This window comes from Mauremys reevesii, linkage group 4 (assembly GCF_016161935.1).
Source record: "Mauremys reevesii isolate NIE-2019 linkage group 4, ASM1616193v1, whole genome shotgun sequence".
In the NCBI taxonomy this organism is placed as follows: Eukaryota; Metazoa; Chordata; order Testudines; family Geoemydidae; genus Mauremys; species Mauremys reevesii.
This window is the reverse complement of record NC_052626.1, coordinates 142,009,010-142,036,836: the sequence shown is the minus strand read 5'-3', so window position 1 is coordinate 142,036,836 and position 27,827 is coordinate 142,009,010. Positions and strand designations below refer to the sequence as shown.

Genomic DNA, 27,827 nt, shown 5'->3' with positions numbered 1-27,827 from the left:
CCTGACGCAGAGAGCAAACGCCCTCCCGCCTGGTGGGAGAGCTCTCCGTTTATTAAATTGGCACATCCAGCCTACACGGGCGGGCAGCGCCATCACGTGGCAACACACCAGAGAGACGGGCACAGTGCACCGTTCACAAACAGAACACAATATACAGCAGGACACTGCCCCACCCCAGCTGCACACCCCGCATCCAACGCCACGAGGACATACAAAGACAGGGGAGGGATGACCTTTCCCATGGCCCGGCCTCCCTGCCCCACCCAGATCCTTCTGGAGAAAGTATAAAACCACAGTTAGAAATTAAACAAAAGCACAGCTGGGGGGAACGATCACAGGGGCCTGTATGAGACCCCTTCCAAGTCTCTTCCCCTACCCTAGAAACCAAGTCAGACTGGAGGCCGCTCCTTGCTAGCACAGCAGGGGTAGAAGGGCACGGGTAGGGGTGAGTAATGTGTGACAATCTTACTGGCTAGGAGGGAGAATACAGGACTGGGGGCGGGGGTAGGCTGAGCACCAAGACATATTGGGAGGGGACGGAATATGGGACTGGGGAGGGAGCTAGGATAGACTGGGGGGGGATAGAGGATGGTGGGGAGGCTAGAGCAGGGAATCTCAAGGCTGGGGGGAGATCTGTGCGATTAACAGGAATTTTCAGTTTGCTGGTGGTTCAAAAAAACCCAAAAATTTAGAAACCAAAAAATTCTGGCAACTCAAAGAAAAAAGATTATTTTAAGTTAAGAGCATTTTAAACATTTGTAAAAAAAAATAAATAAAAGAAAATGGAAAGCAATTTTGAAGCAAAAAGGCATCATTCGTCTTGTAAAAAAAAATCAAAACGTTTCATTTTTTAGTGTTTTTTCCCCCTTTTGCCCAAAACAAGCCAGCAAAGTGGACACAAAATTTTTTGATTTCTGAATTTTTCACTGAAAAATGTTTTGGATGAAAATTTCCCCCCAGTTCTAGTTTTGGGGTAGGATCCCACCCCCCACCATTAGCGAGTGCTTGGGAAATACAGAAAAGGGGGGGGGTCTTGGGGCACTGCACCCTGGGGGATAAAAGGGGTGCTCAGGACAGGATGATCTCAGCCCCTCACGAAGGGAGGGGTTGCTGTGGCAATGAAGGGGGTTTCCAGGCAGTTTAGGACAGGATCAGCTCCTCAGGCACCCCAGTGAGGGGGCTGCACTGAACTCTCCAGGCCGGCAGTATGAACAGGCCTTGTGAAGCCTCTGCGTTTCCCCTCCGAACCCCATCTGCAGCCAATCGCAACTCCTATCTCTCCCCATTCCTGCCTCACCTGCCCCCACCCAGCCACATCACCTGCCCCCCACCTCCTCTGCATCTGCCCCACAGGGACTTCACAAGGGCTGCAAGGGAAAAATCCTCAAGCCAGGAAAGCCCAAGGAGCCAAAGACCTAAGCAACCAGACAGGAGAGGGTCAGGATCCCAGCAGGGAGCCACCTCACCCACCCCTTCCCCAGCTCACAACAGGGATGGGACCTGGGGCATAGCCCATGGGACCCACCTCACTCACTAGCTGCAAAGAGGCCACTAGGTGGCAGCACCACAGAGGCCGATCAGGGTTATGGATGCCCTATAGATTCTGCTGGGCTCCTGTTTCCCCAACATGGGGGCTAACCCCAGGCCAGGCATGTTTCCAAGGCCTCCCATTGCTGCCAGCCAGAGGAGACTATGGATCTTGGCATGGGAGGACTCAGAACTGCCCCAACCCCCCACAGCGCAGAGTCACACTAATGGGAACGTGTGTATTTGTGCCCTTTTCCCACCTTCCTGAGGGGCGTGCAGTGGCCATTTTGAAATGTGGCCACGCCTGACTGGGCGCCTCCGTTTCAAGATGGCCGCCCAGCTTGCCTCGCCCCCATGCCGTGGTGAACGGCCACTGCCAGCAGACTTGGCCTCAGGTCTAACTTAAGTACCGTTTCCTTTAAGCGTCCTAGCGCCAACGTCATCTTCAAGCGTGACATGATAGATATATGTACATATATACGACAAATCCCCAAAACATGAGGTATATAAATTCAGATCAGTATCCGGGGGACTCCCCCATACAAACAGTTCAAAGAATCCATCTTGGGGGGGGGGGGGGGAAATCGGACCTCCCCTCCCCTCGTAACTCAACTCACCCCCACCAGGTCTGACCAGACAGAGCCATCCCTGGGGCACGGTTCCTTCACAGGTACAAGGAGATCAGCTCTCACAGTTCTGGACGGGGCTGGAGTAAACAAGACTCACTGAGACAGGGAGAACCAGACTTGGTTCTGAGCCAGTGCAGAAGGGATTTCTCTCCCCCACACCCCACTGGACAAAGCTGACCCAGGTGAGAAAGGATTGGGGAGAGTGGGAGGGGAAAAGGGACCCGGAGAAGACCAGGCCTGGTTCTGATCCATCCATCACGGATTCCTGTCCCCTGCTCTAGTACCGTTCACATAGCAGCCAGAATGAATCATTAAGGAACTGGTTCTGCTCCAGCCCACTATGGATCGGCGCCAGGAGACTCGTACCCAGCTATTTCTGGCCCTGACCCAGTTTGGAACATATCAAGGAGATGGGATTTCCACCTCATTTCCGAGCAGGCAGCAGGCCTGGTTCTGACCCGATGTGGGGTGGGATCGGGGAGGCAGGCCTGGGAGGGTGGGGTGGGTTGGGAGGGGGGTACCAGACCTGCAAACAGCACATTTCCAACACACACTGAGCCCACAACATGAAAGCAGCAGTGACATGACAACACACAACCAGTCTCCTAACTGGTTTGAATCCTTGGCATTCCCACAGGCCTCTGCAGCGGCGCCCACGCGGTGCCGGAGCTGCCTTATGGGACGGGAGCACTTCCCGCTGGGTAGTGCCCTAAGAGGCAGTTCATTTTCACAGGGTTTAGCGGTTCAATCCCCCCTCCCTTCCCAGCCACGTGCAACAAGATTAACGTAACCTTGGGTGAGGGGCGGCGCCCATGTTGGGAGACCGGCCCCACAGATATGCCCATTGACGAGGCACCGTGGACCTCCTCCTCCGCTCCAACCCCAAGCCACACGTCTCAATGGTGCGACTGCTGCCCTCTGAGCGTCACAGCAGCTGGAGGAGGAGGTGGGGGAGGGTGCAGGCACCGGGGCAGGGAGGAGGAGGTGAGTGTGGGGCGCCGCCACATGGCAAAGCGCTGCTCCCGCCACAAAGGAATGCCATCTCCTCCCCTCCCCCGTTCTCAGTCCTTCTCCTGGGCCGTGCTCTCCTCCGTGATGCCCTGCACCGCCAGCTCGGCCAGCACATTGTCCAGGTAGTTGGCGTCGGGGTAGCCGTGGCCCGTGAGGTTAGAGCCAAACTCTGTCTTGTGGTGGATCTCGTTCCAGATCACCGTGTCCGACTCGCCTGTGGTGCTGGAGGTGCCGATGGCGAAGATCAGGCGGCGGTCCCAGGCCACCAGCAGCAGCTTCAGCACCTGGGGGAGCGCAGGAGGGAAAGGGTTAATACACAAGCAGCTGAGAGCCCGCCCCAAGACAGGCTGGAGTCTGCACACAGCCTCTCCCAAGCTTGAGTGGCGCGGTTCATCCCATTGTGTCGTTAACTCTGAAACATAATGATAACCGATACCATAATAATGCTGTTGACTATTTCACAGCTGATCATCCAGCTGATGTGCTTATCCCCAACACCACCAACCTGGCTCCCCAACCAAAACCTCCAGCTGCCTCCCATGACAGATTCTGCAAGGCACCGAGTTTTCTATACAAAATGCGGCAACATGTTATGATCAGCAAATTCTGAGGCAGCACAAAACAGACATGAGTTTATTTCCATATCCAAATTCAATAAAAAACTACATTTTGGGGTTTGTTTTTCAAATGGTCTGCAACTGACGTATCTGGTCTCTTGCACACAGAGCGCTGCTGGATTTAGGCCTAGCTCGCTGTGGCATATATGGAGGCTTTGTCTGGCATGAACCCACAGCCTCTGAAAAGGCCTTGATCATCCATTAGAGATGTCACTGAAATGGTGGGTTCCTGGCATCGTAGATCTTTTGCAGGAGACCAAGTGAAAGGAGGTGGTACATCCCAGGGCTGAAAGCTCATCTCCTACGAGGAGCTTGTGTCAGGCTATGATCCCCATCATCATTCAAAGACCCCCGGGCTAGTCCAGAAACCCTGCATCTCCTGCAGATTTCCCTCCCTCATGGGCTCTCCAGTGAGGAGGGGGCAGCCTGTCCTATGACAGCCCCTTCTCTCAGCTCCACAGGACAATAACCCCACTCTGCAGGGATTCTCTGTCCCCGCTCTGGGTCTGGAGAACACTTCCTATCTGGGATGTTAGGGGTGTGTGGCTCTTCCTTTGACTATTGTCCCTCCCCAAACCAGCTGCTCGATCGGATAAAGCTCATCCCACCCCACCCTAATGAACCATCGACTGAAAGCAGAGGCCCCCCCAAGGTCGAATGTCCTGGGTTTGGGGGAGATAGGCCAAGGCCTACGTTCCGTCTAAGCTGCACAGCCGCACAGCAGCCTATTAAGCACTGTGTGGTGCTCAGGGCTGCGGCAGGGAGAGATGCCCCACCCCGGACCTGCTGCAGCCATGGGGGGAGAGGCGCCCCTCCCCCGGCCCCAACCCAGCCCAGCCCTGGAGCTTCTGCGGTGGGGAGAAAGAGCTGGGGGGAGTCCTCTCTCCCCGCTGTAGCCCTGGGGCACCCTGCACCCCAAACCCTTCACCCCTGGCCCCACCCTAGAGCCCTCACCCCCACCCCACGGCCCCAATCCTGAGCCCCTCATCCCCAGCCCCCCCCAGAGCCAGCCCCCCCAGGCAGAGCCCCCCCCCCCCACAGCCCCCAACCCACTGCCCCAGTCCTAAGCCCCCTCCCACACTCCAGATCCCTTGGCCCCACACCCACGAATTTTGTTATGTGCATCAATACGAAGATGTGTTACACATCGCCTCCATATTGGTGCACATAACAAAATTCATTCCGCACATGGGTGGGAAAAATTAGAAGGAACCCTGGCAGGACACCCCTCACCTTTCGACCCTTCTCGCTGTCCGGGAGGTAGCAGTGTCGAGGGAATCCGCGGGCTGTGAAGCTTTTTCCGGGGTTCGGGTGCTCTGGTCCCTGTGCAGAGGGAGAGAGAGAAATGGCATCCTTTGGGATCTTGAGAGGGTGCTTAAACTCTGTCTAATCTTGAGTCATCACAGCACCCCCAGCTGCAGGGCTACACAACTGCAGGGCCCTCCAGTGCCCCCGTCACCCACTGCTGGATCTGCTACAAGCCCCCCCGCCGGGAGAGGAGGGTGCCCAGCAAGGGGGCCGGGGCCCTGCAGAGAGACATTCCCCCGAGCTCCCCACTCAGCTTTCTGGCTGGCAACACTTCCAAACACGGCTGCTTCTAGCGCACACGCCATCACCAAGCACAAGACAGCTGCCATGCCAGCGCGATCGTCCCCTCCAGGAACCGGGTCATAACCAGAGACATCCCTTGGAGTATGGCGTTATCGCAGAGATCTCTCCACGACTGCACCAAGGCAGCCGCACGCATCAATACAGCAACTTCTCTCACGAGAGGCGCCCTCCACACCCATCCACACGCAAGAGGACTCCTGAAAACACCTGAGGAACAAAGACTGAACTGGGGGAAGTGCTGGACCCAGGCTAAGGGGATTTCTAGCCTGTGTAGGAAAACCTGGGGATTCCAAGCTGCAAAGCAAGTACAGCTTGTGCCTTAAGAATCTGCAGCCTGCTTGTACCATCCATCAGGGTGAGAGACTGTTAATTCAAATCCTATCTTTCTAGTAGGTTGAGCTTAGTCTGCATTTTTGTTTATTAACTAGGTAATCTATCATCACTTATAACAACCTGTGGAACTCTTTGCTAGGGGATGTTCTGAAGGCCAAGACAGGGTTCAAAAAAGAACTAGATCAATTCATGGAGGATAGATCTATCAATGGCTGTTAGCCAGGATTGGTAGGAATAGTGTCTGTAGCCTCTGTTTGCCAGAGGCTGGGAATGGGCGACAGGGGATGGATCACTTGATGATTTTACTGTTCTGTTCATTCCCTCTGGGGCACCTGGCATTGGCCACTGTTGGAAGACAGGATACTGGGCTAGATGGACCATTGTTCAGACCCAGTATGGCCGTTCTTATGCCTTGTTAAATAAACTTTGGCTTGTTTTCATGACACACTTGTCTCAGTGCTGTGTGTTTCATGGAGCCATGACCGGAGATGGATCTGGTAAACTGGGAGCAGCGAATCTGTGAATTTTGTGAGTGTCCAGTGGAGCAGGGGCTGGATGCTTCAGGGAGATGCTCAGAGGGTTGAAGGTTGGAGTGTTCACTACGCCACTGAGTGACGGGGGGCCGGCGAGGCCTAGTGGGGATTGTGTGTGTTGCCCGTGGAGGGCGGGGGCTGATCCCTGGCAGGCACAGACAAGGTTTCCTCACACTAAGGGCAGGTGGTAGCAAAGTGCCTCCTGACCCCAGGTAACTCTGGGAAGCGTCACACACACACACCCTCCCTTCTGTAGAGCTGGGGTCTCACCTGGACCCCCGGTGGGATGTTGTAGATGATCCGAATGGTTTTACTGTCAGGGTGCCCAGGCAGCGAGTGAGGGATGAGGTGATATTCCATCTTCCCAGGGGGCTGAGTCCCAGTCTTCACCCCATATATGGTTTTGCAGGTTGGACACTGCAAGCTCCCATCCTGAGAACAAGAGCAAGGAAGGAAGAAAGGAGAGTAAGAAACCAAATCAAATCCTTCACTTTTACTGTTGTCAGACTGACATTCCTCCAATCCTCCCGCACAACCTTCTACTGAACCACACACGCTCCCCCAACACCTTGATTAGGAAGTAGTATATGATCAAAATGTTTTTTCCCATAAACTGGTTGAGAATGAAACGTTCTTTGTTTCTTTCAAAAACTTTTATGGAATTTTTTCAGGTTTTTTGACTAAACAATTTCCTTTTCTCCCCCATTTAATTTAAAACCGAAAAGTTTTGTTCTGAGTTTCATGTTTCTTCCTTGCGCCTTTCGCTCCCTTCTCTCAGTGGGGGAGACAAAACCCAAAAATGGAAATCAAAATGAAGCAAAAAATTTTTGATTCCCCAAAAAATTTCAAACCAAACAAAAATTTGTGTTTGGTTTGAAAAACCATTTTTCCATCAGAAAAACTTCAACCTTCCCTAGAATATATTGAACACATCTTCTTCCCAACACACATTGACCAATGGTCATCTGCGTGAATTGTTTTCAAGGAGAGAGAGAGAGACCTGCCCCAGTGTCAATCAGGACACTCTTCTGCAATGTGAGAGATCCAACTTCAAATCTCTTCTCTCGATCAGGCAGTGGAGAGGGAAGGGATTGAATCCATGTCTCCCACAATCCAGGGGAGTGTCCTAACTCCTGGGAAAAAGCTTTTAAGGGAGGTGGCACCAATGCTTCCTTCTCCAGCCATTTTGTGACTCTAGATTAGTGGTTCTCAACCTTTCCAGATGACTGTACCCCTTTCTGGAGGCTGATTTGTCTTATGTACCCCCAGGTTTCACCTCACTTAAAAAATACTTGCTTACAAAATCAGACATAAAAATACACAAGTGTCACAGCACACTATTACTGACAAATTGCTGACTTTTTCATCTTTACCTTTAATTATACAATAAGTCAATTGGGATATAAATATTGTACTTACAATTCAGTGTATAGTATATAGAGCAGTATAAACAAGTCCCTGTATGAAATTTTAGTTTGTACTGACTTCACAAGTGCTTTTAATGCAGCCTGTTGTAAAACTAGGCAAATATCTAGATGAGCTGATGTAGCCCTTGGAAGACCTCTGCAAACCCCCAGGGATACGTGAACCCCTGGTTGAGTACCACTGCTCTAGACCTTTAAAAATGCACAGAAACAAAATGTTTTGTGTTGCTAAAACACTTCAGTTGACCCAAAACAAACGGTTTTGATGTGGCAAAAATTTTCAGAATTTTCAAATTCAGCTTGACCCAAACCATTTTTCAGAACAAACCAAAAAAAAAGAAAAAAATTCAATGATTCACCCAGCTCTACTCACAATACCTGCTGTAGTACAGATGGGGAAACTGAGGCACAGAGCAGGGACCTTATTTGAGTTGAATTTCAGCTGTCATGCTCCCATTCTCTTCTATGGGCTGGGCTCCTCAGCTGGACTTCAACTCCCATGATGCATCGTGGTTGTGCACCCATCCTGATGCAACCGCCTCCCCATACCAAGACAAGGAGACCATGATGCAACAGGGGAGATGTAGTCTAACCAGGAGTGACGCCAACTTTTTTGCCGCCCTAGGCGGTGGAAGGTCCCACCCCCAAAATGCCACCCACAACAGAGGCGGCAGAAGGTCCGGCCGCCGCCCCCCAAATGTTAGCACCCTAGGCAACCGCTTAGGTCTCCTAATGGGTTGCTCCGGCCCTGAGTCTAACCAGGTAGCCTGGCCAATAGAGGAGAATGCCGTCATAAGGCACCCACAAAGTAACTCCCAGGAGGCACCACAGCTTACTTTCCAAATGGAAATATTTTGATTGTAGCCAAGATATTCTAGCTTTAGATTTTTTTTTTTGCCAAAAACTCAAAAACTCTCCGGCAGGTGAGGGGACGTTTTCCAATCATATCTGCACATCAGCGACAGTCTCATGACTCCCCACCTGTATCTCTAACTACTGCCTCACGCCCAGCACATGAAAGGCAGCAAACCAGATAAACTTTGCAGCACAGATCTGTGTCTTAATGAAACAGGATACAATCATGAGAAAGCTGTGTAAAATTCACTGACGCTTTAAGGGAAGAGAATGGAAGAGGCCTTCTGGGGCAGGGATGGCCAGAGAGGAGGAAGACCCACTCTGAGAATGGTTTCTACTTGACTCAAGTTTACAGAGACAGCCAAGCATTCGGAAAGGGTCCGTCAGTGCTCACCGCAAAGTGCTAAGCAAAGCCCTCCTGTCCCACAGAGCCAATGGGAGACACCAGGAGAAATGGCAGAGAGAAGCCTGGGCTCTTACAGCCTATCAAGCGGGAGGATTCAGCCCCAGACAAGGGATCTGATTGGCTCAGCGTCCAACCCCATATACAACCTCTGTTCTATGCTAGGACCCAGTCCTCGCTGGGGCCCCCTAGTGGCAGCTGGCCGAGCACACGCTCACCTCTCCCAGAGCCCACCACGCACCTTGTTGCCGTTGTTGTACATGGCGACCAGGCAGTGGAGGTGGTAGATGTGGCCACACTTGGACAGCTTCCCCACTAGGTCGGGCTTGACAGCTGGCTGGGGCCCCTTGTAGCCAGACGGGGTGGAGAGGCGCTCCATGCAGATGGTGCAGTCCTTCGGGGGGGAGGAGGGGGAGGCGGCAGCGAGAGGAGAAAATCGAGTCAGACGGAGACATGGACCTGGTCTGAATCCAGCCCAGGCTCGGAGTGATTGAGCATGCAGGCCAAAGTATCTAAGCCAAGTGTGGGGGGGAGGGGAGTGCATGTCTCAGCCCAGGTCCCACTGGGCAAGAACTACCACCACGCAGGTTCAGTGGGGAGGTGAGGCTAACCAGGAATCAGAGCCCCGTCACCAGGGTAGGGTCAGGGCCCACTGGCGGGGGAAGCCAGAGCTGGCCTTGCTCTGCGGAAGGACAGGCAGATGTGAGCTCCAAGGATACCAGCCTAGCCCTGTTTGCCGGCGTGAGGATCCCCTTCCCGAACACACACCGACAGCCAGAAGCAAGCAGCTATGAAACACCCCGAGTGCAACTCCACCACGTGCTTACACCCACCCAGACAACGTGCACACAGCATGCAACCCCCTACACCTCACATACAGCGTGAGCAACCTTTCCTCACAACTCACCCAAAAGGGTGTGTTTGCATGACACAATAACCAGCCCCGGGACTGTACGATCCTGGTGCAGACATGGCTCTGGTCTCGCTGTAGCTGGCGTAGGGTGTGTGTGTGTGTTTTTGACCAGCTACACTGAGGTCACAGCTACCTATGCCTTGTCTTCTCCAGCACTGTACAGCCAGAGCGCTAATGCACTACAGGGACTTTTGGCAGTGAAGATCTAACCCAAGACAGACAGACAGACGGCAACCTGGCACATCGTGCTCTCACCTCATCCGGAGGATGACGCACCTTCTGCAGGTATTTCTTCAGCACTTCCTCCGGGGTTTTACCTGGGGCAGGGAGGAAGAGAACCGGCACATTGGAGCAAGAGTTACAACTGCCCTGAAGGGGTCTGTGGAGACATGAGGCACCCTAGGAAAGGGGTGCTGCGGAGCAGGGAGGGATGGGTGGGGAGGGGAAACTGTGCAGTGAGGCTGGGGTGAATGGCACCAGATGGGAAGGACTTCCCCTGATGGGGAGATTGGCAGGACATGGGGACAGGAAGGGGCTCCCACCAGGGGCGTGCGGATGCCCAGAGGCTCTGGGTAAGGGCTCGCGCTCACCTTTCTGGGCCTGCTTTTTGGTGGTCTTGCGGCAGGTGTTGGCCACGCCCGGGATGGATTTGATCTCGCTCTTGCTGACGGGTGGGGGGTGCAGCACCAGCTTGGGGGGGCGGGTGAGGCAGACGGGCAGCCCCGCCGCGCTCATGAGGATCCCTGTGATCCCTGGCGGAGAGAGATGGGGAAAGGCCCTGAGAAGCCAGCTCCGATAAACCCCAGGCACCCCCCACAAGCCCTTCTGGCCAGCGGTCCAAAGCCACACCCCGCCTCTAACAGACCCAGACCCACCCCGGGAATCCCCTGCACCCCAGCACCCTCATAGAGCAGACACCCCAACCCCACTCGCTCCTAAACAGCAGCCTATGAGTCTCCTCTCCTGCTGCCATATGAAGCACAAGAACCCCCCGATCTGCCCTCCAATGGTGTTCTCCATCCCCTACCTAGAACAGGGACCCTGCCCACCCACCCCTTACAACGAAGGGGCCAATATCACTCTTTGTCTCCATTCCTCTGGGGTACAGGCTTGTCCAGTATCCCCCATACCCTTCTACACAGGTGCTGCCCCAAGCCCACTCCCCACCCCAGCCCCAGAAATGTGGGTCTGCCCCCCTGTCCCCAGAGGTCTTTATGTTCAGTCACGCTAGGCTGGCCCGACCGGTTGGCTCCCTCACCTGCCAGCGCGGGGTTAACAGGGCTCGAGCCATTGAGGTTCTTCACTGGGACGGTGGGGACCCTGAGAGGAAGGAATTGGGGGGTCAGAATTCACTGTGGGTTCATCCCCTTGGAGAAAGCCCCTGCCCCACTGATTGGTGCAATGCATGGACCACCAGTTCCCAGACGTTCTCCTGTCTCAGGCCACCATCCCCCACCACGGAAGTCCTGGCTAGAGAGTGGGGGGGCTAGCGAGGTGCACACAGGAGCCCTGCAAACAGAGAGGGAGCAGGAACGTCAATGGACAGCGGAGAACCCCAAAAGCAGGGGACATGGTCTGGGGCTGGGGTAGGCTGAGCGATCCGAGCACCTCCGGACAGAATGGCTCCACACAAGAGGCTCATCAAACCAGGGAGCGAATGTGGCTGGGTCCCCAAGTTTACAAGACACCCCTCACTGGAGAAGGGAGCTGACACAGCAAGGGCACGTGGCACATTCCCTTTCCCAGGATGCCTTGCACCCAGCTCCCATCAGGTGGCCGCAGCCACCCGTCCTCTCCTCTCCAGGCTGCACCTTGCAGAGGACGGAAGCTGTTATTGTTCACATGACCCAACCAGACTAGCAGGTTTCGGCCCCCGCTAACATCCTGCAATTCACACACCTTGTAGGCCAACCTGGTCTGGCAGGGGCCAGCATGTGCATATGTGAGCCAGGGTGTGCACCCAATCTGGGCAGGAACATACTGTTAGAGGGGTGAGTGTGGGTGGAGGAAGACACTCATCACTCGTTCTGGAAATAAAGCCACCAGAGACAACGCCAGGCTGAGGGGAGTGTGGCGCAGAGGCTAGAGATCTTTAGTCCCCACAAGGCCTTGCCCCAAAAATGTCCTTGTCCTGATGACAACTGCACTGACCCTCCAACGTATTTCTAAGCTCTGTACCTAGCCCTAAAAATCACCTCAGGCAACTGCTCCACCCACCCACACATTTCAGACCTGTCCATGGCAGCCTGACAGCAGCAGAAAGCTCCAGTTACGTCCAGATGGTGCACAGCCCTGTTTTCCGGGGCTAGCTCTTCCGCCAGGACTGACACCGCAGGAGTACCATGGTAATCCGGGCAATGGGATTTTTATACACCCATCTCCTTTTCATTTAAGAGATAATTTCTAGGGCTGGTGGGGCTGCAATCTATCAGACCTGGAACCGCAACCAAGTTCTGGGGGTGGCAATGCTGTTCTGGCCCAGACCACGGCGCCGGGACTGAATATCACAAGATCTTGGGCCGGCACCGAGTCTAACGACTGCACCACCTGAGATGGAATGATGGAGAGAGAAAGACGACGCTGCAACAAGACTCGGGGAAATATACCACTGAGGGGGGCTCTGGGCACAAGGCAGAACCCAGAGGGCAGAGGCCCCACTACACCACCCACTCTCGTGTCCGGTGTTTGCTGCCAACCAGGGTGAACCCAGGAAATTGCGCAGACTGCTGGCTGGGCATATCCCGCTCATTGCCAGTGGGGTCAGCTGAGCCCGCAACGGGTGTTCCTCTCTCTCCCCTCCACACCCTGCGCTTCTTGCTAGCATCCCAGTGAGGCCTGCTTTGCCCACTTTCTCCACCAATGCGTATGCCCCTGAAGGGTTAAGTGGCACTGGAGGGCCAGGAGAAGTGGGGCTCCTAGGGGGCGACGACGGCAAACAGCCCCTGACATTTTGCACGGGGGGAGGCCCGCGTCCCATTCTGCAGCCTTTGAAGGGACAAACGGCCGCGCGAGGCTGCGGAATGAGATGCAGCTCCCCGGCGAGACACAGGGGTCGGGTGGCACAATGCCAGGGCACCGGCGCGCCCGGCCAAGTCACAATGTGCCATTTCCTGGCTGGACTTTTGACACGGCTTAGGGCGGGGGGAAGCAGGGGGATCTCTTTCATTCCTGGGGGCGGCACCACAGCAACGGAGGAGGGCGAGCCAGAACCAGGCACCTTCCTAGCCGGACAACAGTTGCCGTAGCGACAGACCAAGGCCTAGCCAGAGAATCCTCTAATCTAGAGACATCCCACCCCCTGCGCCCCTCCTCCTTGCGTCCCTTTTCTCTCCGTCTTTAGAAACTCTGCCTGAGTCTTCGAACCATTCATAGCCCCTTTTGTTCCCGCGGCCCTTTCCTCCCGCTCCCTATCATGGGAAAGTTTCCCAGAGGGTCACAGGCCTGGGCGAACGGCGACAGAAGGCCGATGGCAAAGCCAGACAAAGGGCGAGAACCACGCTAATTAAATGGCCAAGAAAGGGATTTCTGGGGAGGGGGGTGAGATGTTTTCCTCATCAGGCAGCCGCATGAAAAGCTTTCTATAGGCCTTTTGATAGCGCCCCCCTCCCCCTGCAGGGCCGAGTGAAAGAATGTCCCATAGCTTCATTAAGATTCAAAAGGGGATTGCGGGGCCTCCCCCATTTTATGGTTAAAGAGGTCTCTGGTATTTGTCGAGGGGGAAAGAGAGGGGCTGGGATGGGAAGAGGGGGATAGAGAGGGGCTGTGGTGTGGGCTACAGTCACAGGGGGGCTTGATTTCTTCCTTAGGGACTTTCCACCACCCTGAAGGCTTGTGCTGTACAGTTTTGGAGGTGACAAATAGTCACCACAAAGATTCTGGAGCAATGGCCCATTGAGCCCAGCTGGGGATCTGGCCCACTGACTCCACCAGAGCGATAGCTGATTTACACCAGCTGGGATCTGGACCGTGGGGTTTCCTCCACCTACGGCAGCTAAAACACAGACACTATGGAATACCCAGGCCAGTTGTTGACGAAACTCCCAGGTCTTAATGGCTGAAACGCTGGGACACACGCCCTGCACACTTGGGCTGGAACTCACAAGGAAACTGCCAGTCTGAATCAGACCCCAGATCCAGCTAGTCCAATCTGTCTCTGACAGTGGTTGGCACCAGATGCTGCAGAAGAAGCTATAAGAGCCACACAGGAGCAGACATGGTATAATCTCCCCCTCCATTAGGTCTCATCCTGGTCTCTACTAGAGGCTGGCTTAACCCCTACAGCAGGAGGTTTAATATCCCTGCTACCTTTGTTAGCACTGACTGTTGTAACTCTGGATATTCTTGTTAACGGTGAAAACGTCCAATTTCTTTTTGAACCTTGCTAGATTGATGGCCTCAACAACATCCTGTGGCAGTGAGTTCCACTGGCTAATGACAAAATGTGTGGAAAAGTATTTCCTTTAATCAATTATGAATTCTCCCCCTCTCCATTTCACTGACTCACCCTTGTTCTTATGTTATGAGACAGGGGGAACAGCTGCTCCCGATCTCCCTTCTCTAGACCACTAAGTATTTTACATATTTCCATCACATCCCCTCTTACACAGCTCCTCTTTAAGGTGACGGTCCCAATCTTTTGCAATCTCTCTTCATAGAAGTTTTTTTTCAGGCCCTCACCATTCACACTGCCCTTCTCTGAACCCCTCTAATTCTACAACATCCTTCTGGGGACCGGGTGACCTGTGCTGTCAATGGCATCCAGGCAAAGCCGCCCCACTGATTGATGTATTGGCACTACAATAGTCTCTGTGTTATTCTCCATCCCATTCCTTGAGCATCCTAACAGCTTTTTTGCTTTTCTGACCATAGCCGCACACCGAGCAGAGGTCTCCACTGAGCCATCTATAATGACAATCTATTCCTGAGCTGATGCGATTAATGTACAGTGCACAAGTGGTTTAAATTTTCCCCTCCAGTGTGCATTACACGGCATTTATTGACACAACTTCATTTATCATCATGTTTCCCATTCCGCAGGCTTGTTTGGGTCTCTCTGAAGTTCCTCGGAGCCCTCTCTGGTCCTAACTAACCTAAATACCTTTGTGTCTTCTGCACATTTTCCTGTCCACCCTCCTTTCCAGATCATGAATAAATATATAAAATCCCACAGGATCTAGTATGGAAATTATATCCCTCTGTTGCCTTCTGCTGGGAGGAGAACTGACCACCGGACCCTACTTTGTGCTTTCTGACTCCTACCCAGGTTTTGATCTACGACAACACTTGGCCTCCTGTCCCATGCCAGCCTGGTGTCTCGACTGCCGAAGGCCTTTAAAGCAAAACAGCAGCAACACCAAAACGAAAGGGGATGGGACTAGATGACCTCCTGAGGTCTCTTCCAACCCTGATATTCTATGGAAGAACAGACACAGCGTGAGATCGAAGCAGCGGCTGCGTGGTCCCAGACAGGTAGCCGTGACAGACGGACCCATGTTATAGTGCAGGGGTTCTCAAATTGGGGGTCAGGACCCTTCAGGGGGCCGTGAGGTTATTACATGGGGGGTCGCGAGCTGTCAACCTCTGCCCCAAACCCCGCCTTGCCTCCAGCATTTATAATGGTGTTAAATATATAAAACATGTTTTTAATTTATAAGGGGGGGGACGCACTCAGAGGCTTGCTAGGGGTCACCAGTACAAAGGTTTGAGAGCCACTGCTCTAGCGGCACCACAGATGCCCTCGACAAGGCCAACGGTGCAGGGCACCCGAAGCAAACAGCGGGACCCCTGATGCAGGCTCTCCTTTCAATGGATGTTAACTGAACACAGCTGAAAGGGTCAGTGGGGCAGCCCTTGGAGCTCATTCCCAGAGTGGGAACTGAACAGGTTACCCCCCCATGCACAGTCCTTGCCAGCAGCCACCAGGGAGTTTGGTCTCCATAGCCCACATCACTGACCCCTGGCTAAGAGGCCAATTAGCACCAGCTATTGGAGGGCAGGTGATGTGGGCACCCTGGACCCCAGCTGACTATTAAGGGGAACCTGGCTCGCTCGCTCACTCACCCGGAGGCAATCAGCACACGGGACTGGGCGATGGCCAGGCGCTGCAGGTGGGTGCGGTTGAGGGTGTTGAGGTTGGCACGCGTGGCCTTCCCATTGGCGGCAGGTGGGCTGGTGGCCGAGCTGGCCGAGCTCAGGGCCGGCGTGCTGGCCGCCTGCCTCCGGCTCACTTGGGAGGCCAGGGTCTTCAGCGAGCCGCGCGTGGTGGCCGTGGCATCCGGGGGCTTGAGCCCAGGTGCTGGGACGGGAGGCTTGGGGCCGCCCGATGGGGCGGAGGCTTTACGCTGCTGCTGCTGCTGGGGGACCGCGGCGCCAGTCCCGCCATTGGCCCCAGCCGCGACCGCCGCCTTGACACTCATGACCAGAAGGCACTGGGGGCAGGTGCAGGGTGGGGTGGGGGGTGAGCTGGAAACGCCGGGGCTGGCCGGCCATGACTGGGACTTGGGCAGGGTGCCGGTGACCAGCGGGTAGACCAGGTCGAGGCGTCGGCGGATGCGGCGCTTGCGTTGGGTCTGCCGGTTGATCTGGCCCATGGTGCTGAAGTCAATGACGTAGCAGAACCCGATGGAGGTGAGGTCAATCCAGGGGTGCTGCTTCTCGTAGGCGTGCTGGATGGTGATGCCCACCTCCATGTCGTAGGGCGTCCACGAGCCGCTGTCGTTCTCCCACTCCCACACCACACCTTTGCCCGGCGCCGAGGAGGGGTCATAGTAACTGCGCCGCACTGGGCGGATGGTGCCTGGGGAGAGCAGGGAGAAACAGAGAGATGAGAAGAGTCTGTGGTAGAAGAGAAGAGTTCCCATATCCCACTCCCCAAGAGCATCCCTGGGAAGGGACAGGCGTTACGAGCCGGGGCCCACAGCCTCCATGGCAGGGGATGGGGGTACGAGCTGGGAGATACAAGACACAACCAGCCCAAAGCAAGACGCCACGGCCTTAGACCAGTGGTTCTCAACCAGGGGTTCATGTACCCCTGGGGTTTCCAGAGGTCTCCCAGGGGGTACATCACCTCATCTAGATATTTGCCTAGTTTTACAACAGGCTATACAAAAAAAGCACTAGCAAAGTCAGTACAAACTAAAATTTCATGCAATGATGTGTTTATACTGCTCTATATACTCTATAGTGAAAGATAAGTAAGATATTTATATTCCAATTGATTTTTTTTTTAAATATATGGTAAAAATGAGTAAGTCAGCAATTTTTCGGTATTAGCAAGCGGTGACACTTTTGTATTTTTATGTCTGATTTTGAAAGCAAGTAGTTTTGAAGTGAGGTGAAACTTGAGGGTACGCGAGACAAATCAGACTCCTGAAAGGAGTACAGTTGTCTGGAAAGATTGAGAGGCACTGCCTTAGACTGTAATTGAAATTGATGGAAATTAAGCACCTAAGCACCTTCAGGGATCTGGACTTCAGTTCTTAGGGGCAAAGACTGTTTCTTGCACTTCAAACAAAGTCGCATCAGCTTAAGGGGAAGGGCTGATTTTATACCAGTTTATTTATTAGCACAACTCTGTGCGTGTGGACTCTCTTCCATCAGGCCTCGTCTCCACTAGATTCATAGATTCCAAGACCAGAAAGGACCATTGCGATCATCTTGTCTGACCTCCTGTCTAACACAGCCCAGAGCCCTGCCCCGAAACAATTCCCAGAGCAGAACTTTTAATGACCAATGATGGAGAATCCCCCATGAGCCTTTCTAAATTGTTCGACCGGTTCATTAGCCTCACTGTTACAAAGGAAAGCGTTTGCAGGTATAGCGATCCTGGCAAACCCTCCTACTGGAGACACAGCTGATGCTGGCAAGAGTTCCTCTGCTGGTATAGTTTATATCTGTTCTCTGAACAAAACCAGCAAAAGGACTTTTTTTTTGCCAGTGTCACTTCATCTACACTGGAGCTTTTACCAGCACAGTTATGTTGACTAGAGGTGTGATTTCCCCCTCCCCTCCCCACTCCTAATCAACATAGCTATGCCAGCAAATATTTTAAGTGTAGACCAGGCCTTAATCCATCTGGTAGTAGTTTGTCCCTCATCAGTAGATTTACAAGCACAAGCTAAACAAATATACCCAGCATTAAGCTGGTACACGAGTCCACTCAGAAGTTGCACTCATTTGACTAAACAGATTTAAGTTAGACCAATGGAACTTGGGAGCATAGACAAGCTGAGGGTCTGTGCAGCACCCACCACCATGGGGCCCAATTGGAGCTGGGGCCACAAACAATGATTTTTTTTTTAACCTCTGTAAAAGACAGAAAAATTACAGTCATGGTTCCACAAATGGCCTTAACTCTGACCCCACCTCCCTACCCACCTCTCTTTGGAGTCTGCTGCTGATGTGGAGGTTACAGATACAAGGTGTATTGCAATCAACAGGGTAGAAAGGGCAGCCTGAGCTTTCTGTCCCCTTGGCTTTGTTTTCCTCCAAAACATAACCACCTCCAAATGCTGCTTGCAGCAAGGACATTCGTTGAATTGGACTTGAATGCAGTTTGACACTGTCTATAGCACTCAGCCCCAGCCCAGCTATGCGAGTCGTAGAGGACTATATTCAGAGGTGGTTATATTGTGTGGCAGAGCCAAGCCACAGGTATCCAAGGCAGCATTATTTCTTGACTGTAGGCGGAGGGGTAAGAGCAGAGATGTCTCTGTTGACAGGTGGCTGAATGGAAGGAGAGTCTATGTGTGAGCTGCTGCTCCATGGAGAGGTGGGAATGGAGAAGTGTATCTACATTATGGTCGTTGATAGTTTTGCCAGCATGAATCAGAACCCAAAATTCATGCGACTCCAGTATTGGGAGAGTCCCAGTGAGCTCTAGGTCTGTGTGTGGGGGCACCCCAGAACTGGGCTGAGCCCCAGCAACTCATTTCATCCCTGGCACGATGCAATGGCATTCTGTGTATTTTTGGTAATTGAAGGTCTGCGGTGCAGACTGAGAATGCGGATGCAGCATAGGGGTAGAAAGGAGTGGGCGATGGGTAGAGGACAGGCATTGGTAAAAGTGCAGAGTCCAGTTAGTTTGTGGAACCTCACCTAGGCGATTCCCGAATTTCAGATGTTTTGTTGTTAAAATTCTACAAAATTTCTCTTCCCGTTTTAAGAGCCAATTTCCATTTGTAGCCTTCACACAATTGTGCGTTTGGCAATTTCCTTAGTTTTTAAAGAAAATGTTTTACGACAACGATGCAAAAAAATTGTCACAAGGCAATACACGTGAGACTACAGCCCTGCAAAGCCGAACCATGTTAGGCAATGGAACACAAGACGACACTACTCAGATCCAGTACTCCGTGGGTGCCGTCTGGACCTTTTCTGACCCAATGCGGCTCAGCTGGTGAATCTCACAAACTCTGAGAGTGTCGAGTTTTTAAACCCTGCTGGACTTATTCTGATAGCATGAGATCTAAGACAGAGATTTCTGTGGCACTCTGTTGTGTTTCCCCTCTTGCGCCCAGTCCCGCCGCCACCAATTCAGCAGCACAATCTCCACTGACTTCGACATTGCAGGATCAAACTTCTCATGAAAAAACTAACCTTTAGCCTTATATGCTACACCTCATCCAGTCACTATTGCGCCAAGCAAATGTGCAGCTGCTGGACCCAGCGCTTTGTGAGATGAGATAGGGCGTTCCCAAAAATAAAAAGTTTCTAGAGACTTGAAAAAAAACCAACAAAACACACAACGGTAGAACCACATCAATCAATCCTAATGACAGATTCCCATTAGAAATCCCATCCAGGGTGGACAGCCCAGAGGTTAGGGTACCAGCCTAGGATTTAGGACACCCAAGGTCAATTCCCTGCTCTGGCACAGATTTCCTGCAAGTTCTTGGGCAAGTCCCTTAGTTTCTTTGGGCCTCAATTCCACATCAGTAAAGCAGAAACACACACACACACGGTGCGAGTGACTAAATATTAGAGATTGTGAGGCACCCAGACACTGCAATGGTGGAAGTAGACTAGAAAACATTGAATTTTGCAGCTCAGCGTGTGAACAAAGAAAGGATAAACTGGAGTTTAACTTAATTACATCCGGTGCTCCGTAACATGCACGTAAGCATGCTGTAAAGCACAAGGAAGTCTCAGACCTGGTCCACGCACCAGTTTGGTACCACTGTAATTATTCTGGTGAGCTTCTACCTTAACGTTTAAATCAGTACAACCCCTAGCATGGTTTCTACTGGTATAGCTTCTGCCTCTTCCCAAATGGCAACAGCTATCACAGCATAAGCACCGGTATATCATTAAAGTGCTACAATTTGGGGGTACAGCCCCCCACTTTGTCAGCTCCAGCACTTCATTAAATCTGCATGGGAGGTCACACTAGGATTTTTTAATTGTGCACATTAACACGGCGGGTGAAGGGAGTTCGACTGCTTCCCACCTGATTTTCAGGACTCCGAGCTTGACAGAATTCCTCAGCCAATTAGTCTGAGTTTTCAGTCAAAAATATTTTAACTCTCCTGCATCGAGAAAGGCCACGCAATGAGACGTGTGGGGGACAACGGGGGAATTGCCGAGGGAGCGGTGCGTGGGGAGAGAAACCAAGCTCCGAACAGCATCTGTAATTTATTATAATCCCAGATGAGAAGGGGAAGGAGCCAGTGCTGGCATTCAGCATCTGGTAGGTCCAGTGCCATGCAGCAATCCTGTGGGAAAGTCCCCCCTCCCTTTCCCTAGCCAGAGACGTGCGGCCAGCCTCCCATTCAACAAGGGAAGAAAAGGGACAATAGCTATTCAAGGCTCAGCTGGGGTCGTGACCCCCCACATCAGAGCCCCTTAATGACCCAAAATAACAACATTCAGAACAAGCCAGCCAGAGGCAGAACAATTCCCCATTCAGCCCAGCGGCAGGGCTGGGGGTGGGGCAGGGGCCCCCTCTAGCTGCCACCGTCCCACCCCCCTCTCTCCATCACTATTACTCCCCGCCTTCCTCTCAGCTGGAACCTGGGGAAAGAGGGGGTCCCCACTGGGAGCCTCCTGTATGTAGGGGTGCCCCCCCCCCGGGAAACCGACTCCCCATCCCACCAAAGCAGATGGGGGGGCCTGCTGTCTGCAGATCTCAGACCTACACAAAAATGGAGAGCCCCTCCCCTATCACCCCAGGGGAGATCGCACGGCTGGGAGTGGGGTGGAGTGGGCTTAACTCTCTGTGCCAGGAGCACCAGCCCCCCAAGGGGAAGTTCACCTGGGGTGCTGTGGCACCCTCCCCAGCCACACAGGAAATGAAAAGGGATCCGAGGACAGGCACAATCACCTTCGGACCACAGCCCCCAGCCACGGGCACCTGTAGCTTCTGAAGGGGCGTCACGCCAAGAGCAAAACCAGCACCCCACCCGGAAGGGCTGCCCGCACCTGGGTCACCGCCTCCCTCCCATGCATCCCCCTGGGGGTCACCACCTCCCTCCCGCTCCTCTGTGCTGGCTCACTGTGTCACCTTTCTGGACAGACTGTGAACAATGGCCCTTCCATCACTGGGAGTGGTGGTGGAGGGGGGCATATTCTGGACAGTCTCAGAGGAAAATCTGGCCCCAATGAACCTGGACAGACAACTTGCCTCTGTCTCCACAGTGACTGGCCCACTGCGTGGGGTGATTTCGGAGGGGCCTGGACCGAGCAGACACAGGGCCAGCGGGAAGGATGGGGAGGGAGCTGAGCCGCGCCCCATGGGGGAGAGGAACCCACGGGGAAGAGTGGCGCCAGATCACGATCCATCCCGCTTGGGAACATCCAGGGCGAGGGGCATGGTGCCCAGTGCCCATCTTCCCCAGCATCATGTCCGGCCATGCACACGCCACCGCCCTCACTTCTGGCCAGGGCCACTGATATCTCCAGTCCTGCCCCCAAAGCCAGCTTATACCCTTGCATCTACAGGGCCGCACAGGGCACCAAGCTGAGAGTGCCAGAGAGGCTAGCCGAGGAGCCAACCATCGTGGCCCCATAGTAGCTCCAGCCGGCCCTCCCTATACCAACGGACGGATTCTGCGCCGCCCTCTCAAGCGGCATAGCTTCGGGCAAGAGACAGCGCTTCCCTGCTTCAAAACAAAGCAGGGAGGGGCTGCCATAAAGCCGGGAGTCCCTGTGCTGTCAGGGGTATCCCCATCCCAGCTGGGGTCCTCTCCAGCTCTGACTTTCCCCCCTGCCAAACCCCTCTGTGCCCCTGGTAGTCCCCATGCTGCCACCTCTTCTCCCACCCCTTCCAGTTCCAGTCCCTTCTCACCCTGGCTCCACTACCCCCTGCCAAATGCACTGGCCACCCACAGCCCGGTGCCAGGGTGGGCTCGCACTGCTCCACACCCTGTATGCTGGGGGCGCTGCCCCACCAGCAACCGCCTCTCGGGATGCATTGGGGATTCCCCAGCTTCGTGTGAGCTCACAGGCGCCCAGGGATTCCCAGGCAAGCCGCCTTTCCTGGGTATATTCCTGTTCTCGGAAACACCCACGCACCCCCATCCTTCCCATTGCGAGACCGGGGGCTGCCTCCCCGCAGGGAGCCCAGGTGCAGCCGGGCTGGGAACACCAGCCTCCCAGTCTCGGGGACTGAAAAAAACACAGGCACCAACCCTGCCACGCTTCGGGGAACCCCCCCAACTCTACCAGTGCCCCTTAATCCCCCCACCTCCAGTCCCTGCTATCCCAGCCCTGGACTCCCGCCACAGCTCTGCCAATGCCCCTTAGTCCGGACCATACAGCGTGATATGGACCAGGGCGCTACAGGGCAGAAAACAGACAGAACGACCCGAGACAGGGCCGAGACACTCTGGGACGGGCTCCCCTTCCCCAGGGCGATCCGGGTCAGGCCAGGTGGGGTGGGGACCGCCCCACCCCCTGGCAGTCCAGGGCGATCTAGGTCACGCTGCCCCCCCCGCACTCACCGGTATCCTGGCGGAACTGGTGCATGGAGTGCAGGTCCAGCAGGTAGGGCGCCAGCCGCCGGTCCGCCTGGCCCAGCACCACGCTGCCCGCCCGCGGTCCGGCCCGAATCACCGCCTCGATGTGGTGGCTGACGGCCGGGCTGTAGGGTCTCCAGCGGCCGTGCTCGTTCAGCCATTCCCAGACCACCACGGCCGAGGCCAGCAGCATGGCTCCGCCGGCCAGGGCTCAGCGCCGCATTGGCCCGCGACCTCAACAAATCGGGGTGGGGGGGAGTCTCCGGGCTGCTTTTTTTTGGAGGAGGGGGTATGCAGCTCGCCCTCACTCCCCCCTCCCTGCAGCGCGCCCCCCCGGAGCTCCCCTGCAGCGCCCAGCCATTGCACCCATTCGCCAAGACCCGGCCACGGGGCGCTGCTCTGCAATGGGGCTCCCGGGAGGGGGATTAGCTCGCTCTGGGTTTCTTGGAGGCGGGGGGCTTTAGTTACACCAGTTGCAGCTCCTCCGCCTCCTGCTGCTGCTTTTCGCTGCAACAAGCCCTTCTCGAAATTTCATGCTCTAGTTTTTTTCCTCCCCCCTTCTCCTCCCTTTGCACGGGATGAGCAGCAGCTCCACCTCCCTGTTGCTCTCCTGCCTCCTTGTTTTAAAGGAATCCGGGTGGCCGGGATTTCCCGGACGCAGACAGGGAAATGCAAGCCGTCACCCAGCGCGACGTCCTCTTTCCAAAGCCGGGAAGCGGCGCCCCATTGCACGGCCTAGTTGCTGCCTTCCCTCCTGCCTATTGCACCCTCCCCAAACAACTTCCTTGGATTTTGCAGCCGGGGAGTCTGAGCCGCAGCGCGAGCTCCCAGGAGCGTAGCGTCTCGAGGGCCCTCACTGCCCCCTCCCCACTCTCACCACATTACCTCATGCCCGGCCCAGCGCCAGGGCGCCACCTACTGACCACGTAGCTGGAACTGCAGCTGCAGGTTGGGTTGAACCATCTCACCCCAAAAGAGGGGGATTTCACGTGGGGGGTTAAACCATTTATCAGCACTTTGCTGTAAAGACTGGGGTGGGGGGTCCTCCCAGAAAAGGAAGCTCCAGGCCCTGGGTGGGCCTGAGGGTGTCTGTGAGATTCCCCCCCACAGCTGGGACAGTGCCCCCCCCCGCTATCCCAGGCCTGCACCCCCAGCTCTGCTCCTGCAGACCCCTCACTATCGCAGCCTTGTGCCCCAACTCTGCTGCTGCCCCTCAGTCAGGGCCGGTGCAACCCATTAGCTGACCTAGGCAGTCGCCTAGGGCACTAGCATTTGGGGGGCGGCCTTTCGGGTCCTTCGGCGGCGACCGGATCTTCGGCCGCCCCGCTTGTCGTCAGCATTGAGGGATCTGGGGCAGGAGGGGCGCGGGGAGGGCCACCTGCAGCAAGTAAGGGGGGGCGGCACGCAGGGAAACTCCCCGCCCCGGCTCACCTCTGCTCCGCCTCCTCCCCTGAGCACACTGCCCGGCTCTGCTTCTCTCCCTCCCAGGCTTGCGGCGCCAAACAGCTGATTGGCGCCACAAGCTTGGGAGGTGGGAGAAGTGGAGTGGCGACAGCATGCTCGGGGAGGAGGGGGAACAGAGTTGAGCTGGGTCGGGGAGCTGCTGCATGGCTCCTCAGGCCGGGGGGAGCTGCCGCGGGGTGGGGGTGCCTCAGGGTGGGGTGGCTTAGGGCGGGGAGGGTGGAGAGCTGCCTCGGGGGGGGGGGGGACGCAAGGTGGAAGTTTTGCCTAGGGCACGAAACATCCTTGCACCTGCCCTGCCCTCAATCCTAACCCACAGCCCCCTGCTATCCCAGCCCTTCCCCGCAGAGCCTGCTGGTGCCCCTCAACCCCAACCTGAGCCCTCCACTATCCCAGCCCTGCCCCTAGAACTCCTCAGCCGCAACCTGAACCCCCCCGCCCATATCCCAGCCTTGCACCCCCACAACTCTGCTTGGGCCCCTTGATCCTGACTTGCAACCCCCTGCTATCCCAGCCCGGGCCTTCCCCACATGGCTCTGCAGTTGTATGCCTAACTCAATTCTGAAATCAGACCTGTGGCTTTTTTAGCCTGGCAGGATCCCTTTTAGAAACTCCCTTAAGGAGCTCTCAGGGCTTGTTGGCTGCCTCCCAGCCAGCACTCCCCTTCCTAATCATCCTTAGAATTTGTCAACACAATCTGCTTGGTGTTTGCAGACAGAGCGCTGTGCACAGCCAGAACCGGTTTGAACAGCTGCAAACCCTGATTAATAGGCAACTGCTAGCCAGGTGTCTGGGTCTTTATGACCCGAGCCTGCCAGTGGTGCAAATCCTTGCAAAGGAACAGGATCCCCACAGCCAAAGCCGTTGGGCTTGGCTTTTACTGAGAAGTGACCTGAGTATCAACCCTGTGCATTGAGTCATTCCGTTGGAGCTGGCTTCCTAGAAACTTGGGCGTAGGCCCAAGGGGAACAGTGACCATTGCTTAGTGACTGGAACCTGGAAGGTTCAACCCACCAGCAACGATCACCCATTCCTGTCCCTGTTGCCTGTCACACCTGGTAACAGCCACAAAGCCAGCATGTCTCACCTATCGCATGCACTGCAGTGACACCCTAGATAGCTCCGCTGCAGGGTTTGAACCCATGAGTCGCCGTGACTCTGGGCAGCTATAAAGCAGGGGCTTTGATTGCCTGAGCTAAAGGAAGGGCTCCTGCAGCCCCGAGGCAGTAGAAGTCATAAATCTCTGTAAGTGAGGCCGCCACTAGAGGAAGACAGAGCGCCGCTAGCCTGGGTTATGCATACAGCACACTGCCCCACTCGTCTGTGAATTGCAATAGCTTTTCCTGACTGCAGCCAGCCTGCCCTGAAACCTTGAGGCCCCTTTCACACAGCGAGTGTTTCTCCCAGCTGTTTGCTTAGCTTTTGAGTCAAACAGGTAAAAAAAAAATCACACTCCTCAGAGGGGAATTGCCTGGGTCGAGAAGACGCATAGGCAGTTCCCTGGGGATGCTAGGGTTATAGCATGGCTGGAAAATTGTCCCCTAAGTGTCTCAGCTCTTTCCTAACTGCGACCCTGCTCACGCTTGGCTGCTACCCCCCCCCCAACTGATTCCCCTTCCTCCTCTGCCCCCCATTTAGCTGAACGAGTCTCCAATCTCTTCCAACCAACAGGGCTGGCTGCCCAGAGAAAGATCTCCCCCAACCATGGGGAGGAGACCCAGCCCCGGTTTCCTCTTTGCCTGCCCAAGAGCCTCCCGCTTCCTACACATGAGAGAGGCCTCCCCACCCCCAGCAGCATGGAGCCCAGCAACTCCCTAGCCCAGCGGTGGTAGGTGCAGCTGGGAGAGCAGATGCCAGCTGGATGGGAGCAATCAGCAGCGCTACAGCTGCCACCCACAGTCCTGAGACACCAAGCCAGGAGCCAAGGGCCTGATAATTTCACAGTAGCGGGGGGCTGCCCCAGCCAAGTTAGAATGTTCTGAGTCACACAGCTGGGGCTGCTCTCATACTCCTAGGAAATTCCCACAACCCCCAGCAGGGGCACCTCGCAAGTTTCTTGGATTCATTATCATTGACCTAAAAAGGGAAATCATTATTGTGGAGCTAGTGATGAACCCTGAAAACTAGGTCGGAGCCAGCTAAGATCTCAGCTTCACCCTTCCTTCACGAACCAGCTCAATCATAGAATCATAGAATATTAGGGTTGGAAGGGACCTCAGGAGGTCATCTAGTCTAGCCCCCTGCTCAAAGCAGGACCAATCCCCAACTAAATCATCCCAGCCAGGGCTTTGTCAAGCCTGACCTTAAAAACCTCTAAGGAAGGAGATTCCACCACCTCCCTAGGTAACCCATTCCAGTGCTTCACCACCCTCCTAGGTGCCCCCAGAACACCTCGCTATGTGACATGAGCAAGTGCTTAGCTACAGTGCTGAGGCCTAACATCCTTCCAGTGGGTTTAGTGTCTGGGTTCATTTCCCAGCTCTGCTCTGGACTCTTTCCAAGGCCTAGGGTGACTCAGGCAGCTAAATACCTCTGAGGAGCTGAGCCTGTCATGTACACCTTGTGCCCGGTAGGTTGCAGGGCTGCTCCTAGCAGGTCAGGCTCCTGTACCAGATACGGACTGGCTGCAGAGCTTCCATCAGAGAAAGCGTTACCAAAGATGTGTTCCCTTTAAGGGACATGAATACACTGATAGGCATGGCTGGTATAGGCTCAGGGAAGGGATGTTACAGATGGTGCTGCCTAATTTAGCATTCCAGTGTAGGGCCTTCTTAGGCCATGTCTACATTACAGCTGCGACAGTGGCCTAGCTAGTACTGCAGCTGTGCCACACGTCATAGCAGCTGTTGGCTGAGCTTATTGCACACCCCAGGGATGGGGCTCCTGAATCTCCCTTCCTCCACAAGCTCCCTGGGTACCACCCACCTATCCCCCTCTACTGTAGGCACTTTGCACTCCCCTGCCTCTCCCCTCAGGCCAGGGGTTCTGGATCCACGCCCCCCCCCCCCGGCCCATGCCAGGTCCCCCCAGATAAGTTCCATAGCTAGGCTGCAGGATTTAGGATTTCACTTTACAGTTACCAGCTCTTCTGGTTGTAAGGAAACTTCTAGAACCATGAGCCTGCTGCACCGTAGTCCTGAGTCTGCAGGCAGGCAAGCATTGTAGCTCTAAGGGGAGAACTAGCCCTTTGCTAACACTCAGGCCTGCGCGTCTCCCCTACTGGGCCTGAGCCAAAGCCCTCTGGAAGCAATGAGAAGACTTAGAGGGAGGACAAAGGCCCTGAGCCTTAAAAATATTTAGGTTCCTAACTCCCACTGGTTTCAAGAGGAGTTAGGCACCTACATACCCTAGAGGTTCTGTGCCAGTGACCATTGTATAGACTCACTGGCTGGTTCCACATCCGTCTACGCTACAGCCATGGTTTTCAGAAGCGATTAGCAAATTTGAGGGCTTCAGTTTCCAGGGGGTGCGGGAGGTGGGTTTGTCAGCTGGAGATACTCACTGGAAGCCAGGCCTTTGTGGGGAGTCTCCCTTTCCAGGCACCCCTGAGATTAAGG

General features: G+C 54.7%; 1 protein-coding gene across 3 annotated transcripts; it reads right to left on the bottom strand.

Annotated features, from left to right (window-relative positions):
- DTX4 (deltex E3 ubiquitin ligase 4) lies at positions 1 to 27,827 on the bottom strand. 3 transcript variants are annotated; one of them, XM_039537272.1, is made up of 9 exons: positions 27,773 to 27,827; positions 15,917 to 16,652; positions 11,115 to 11,176; positions 10,447 to 10,608; positions 10,112 to 10,173; positions 9,185 to 9,337; positions 6,532 to 6,693; positions 5,018 to 5,107; positions 1 to 3,451 (listed from the first exon to the last, which is right to left on the bottom strand). In XM_039537272.1, the coding sequence occupies exons 2-9, from the start codon at positions 16,543 to 16,545 to the stop codon at positions 3,218 to 3,220; spliced, it is 1,554 nt and encodes a 517-aa protein (XP_039393206.1). In that variant the 5' UTR covers positions 16,546 to 16,652; positions 27,773 to 27,827; the 3' UTR covers positions 1 to 3,217. The 3 variants fall into 3 exon arrangements, with proteins under 3 accessions (XP_039393206.1, XP_039393205.1, XP_039393204.1); XM_039537271.1 differs by lacking the exon at positions 27,773 to 27,827 and adding an exon at positions 23,695 to 23,798; XM_039537270.1 differs by lacking the exon at positions 27,773 to 27,827 and adding an exon at positions 22,795 to 23,688.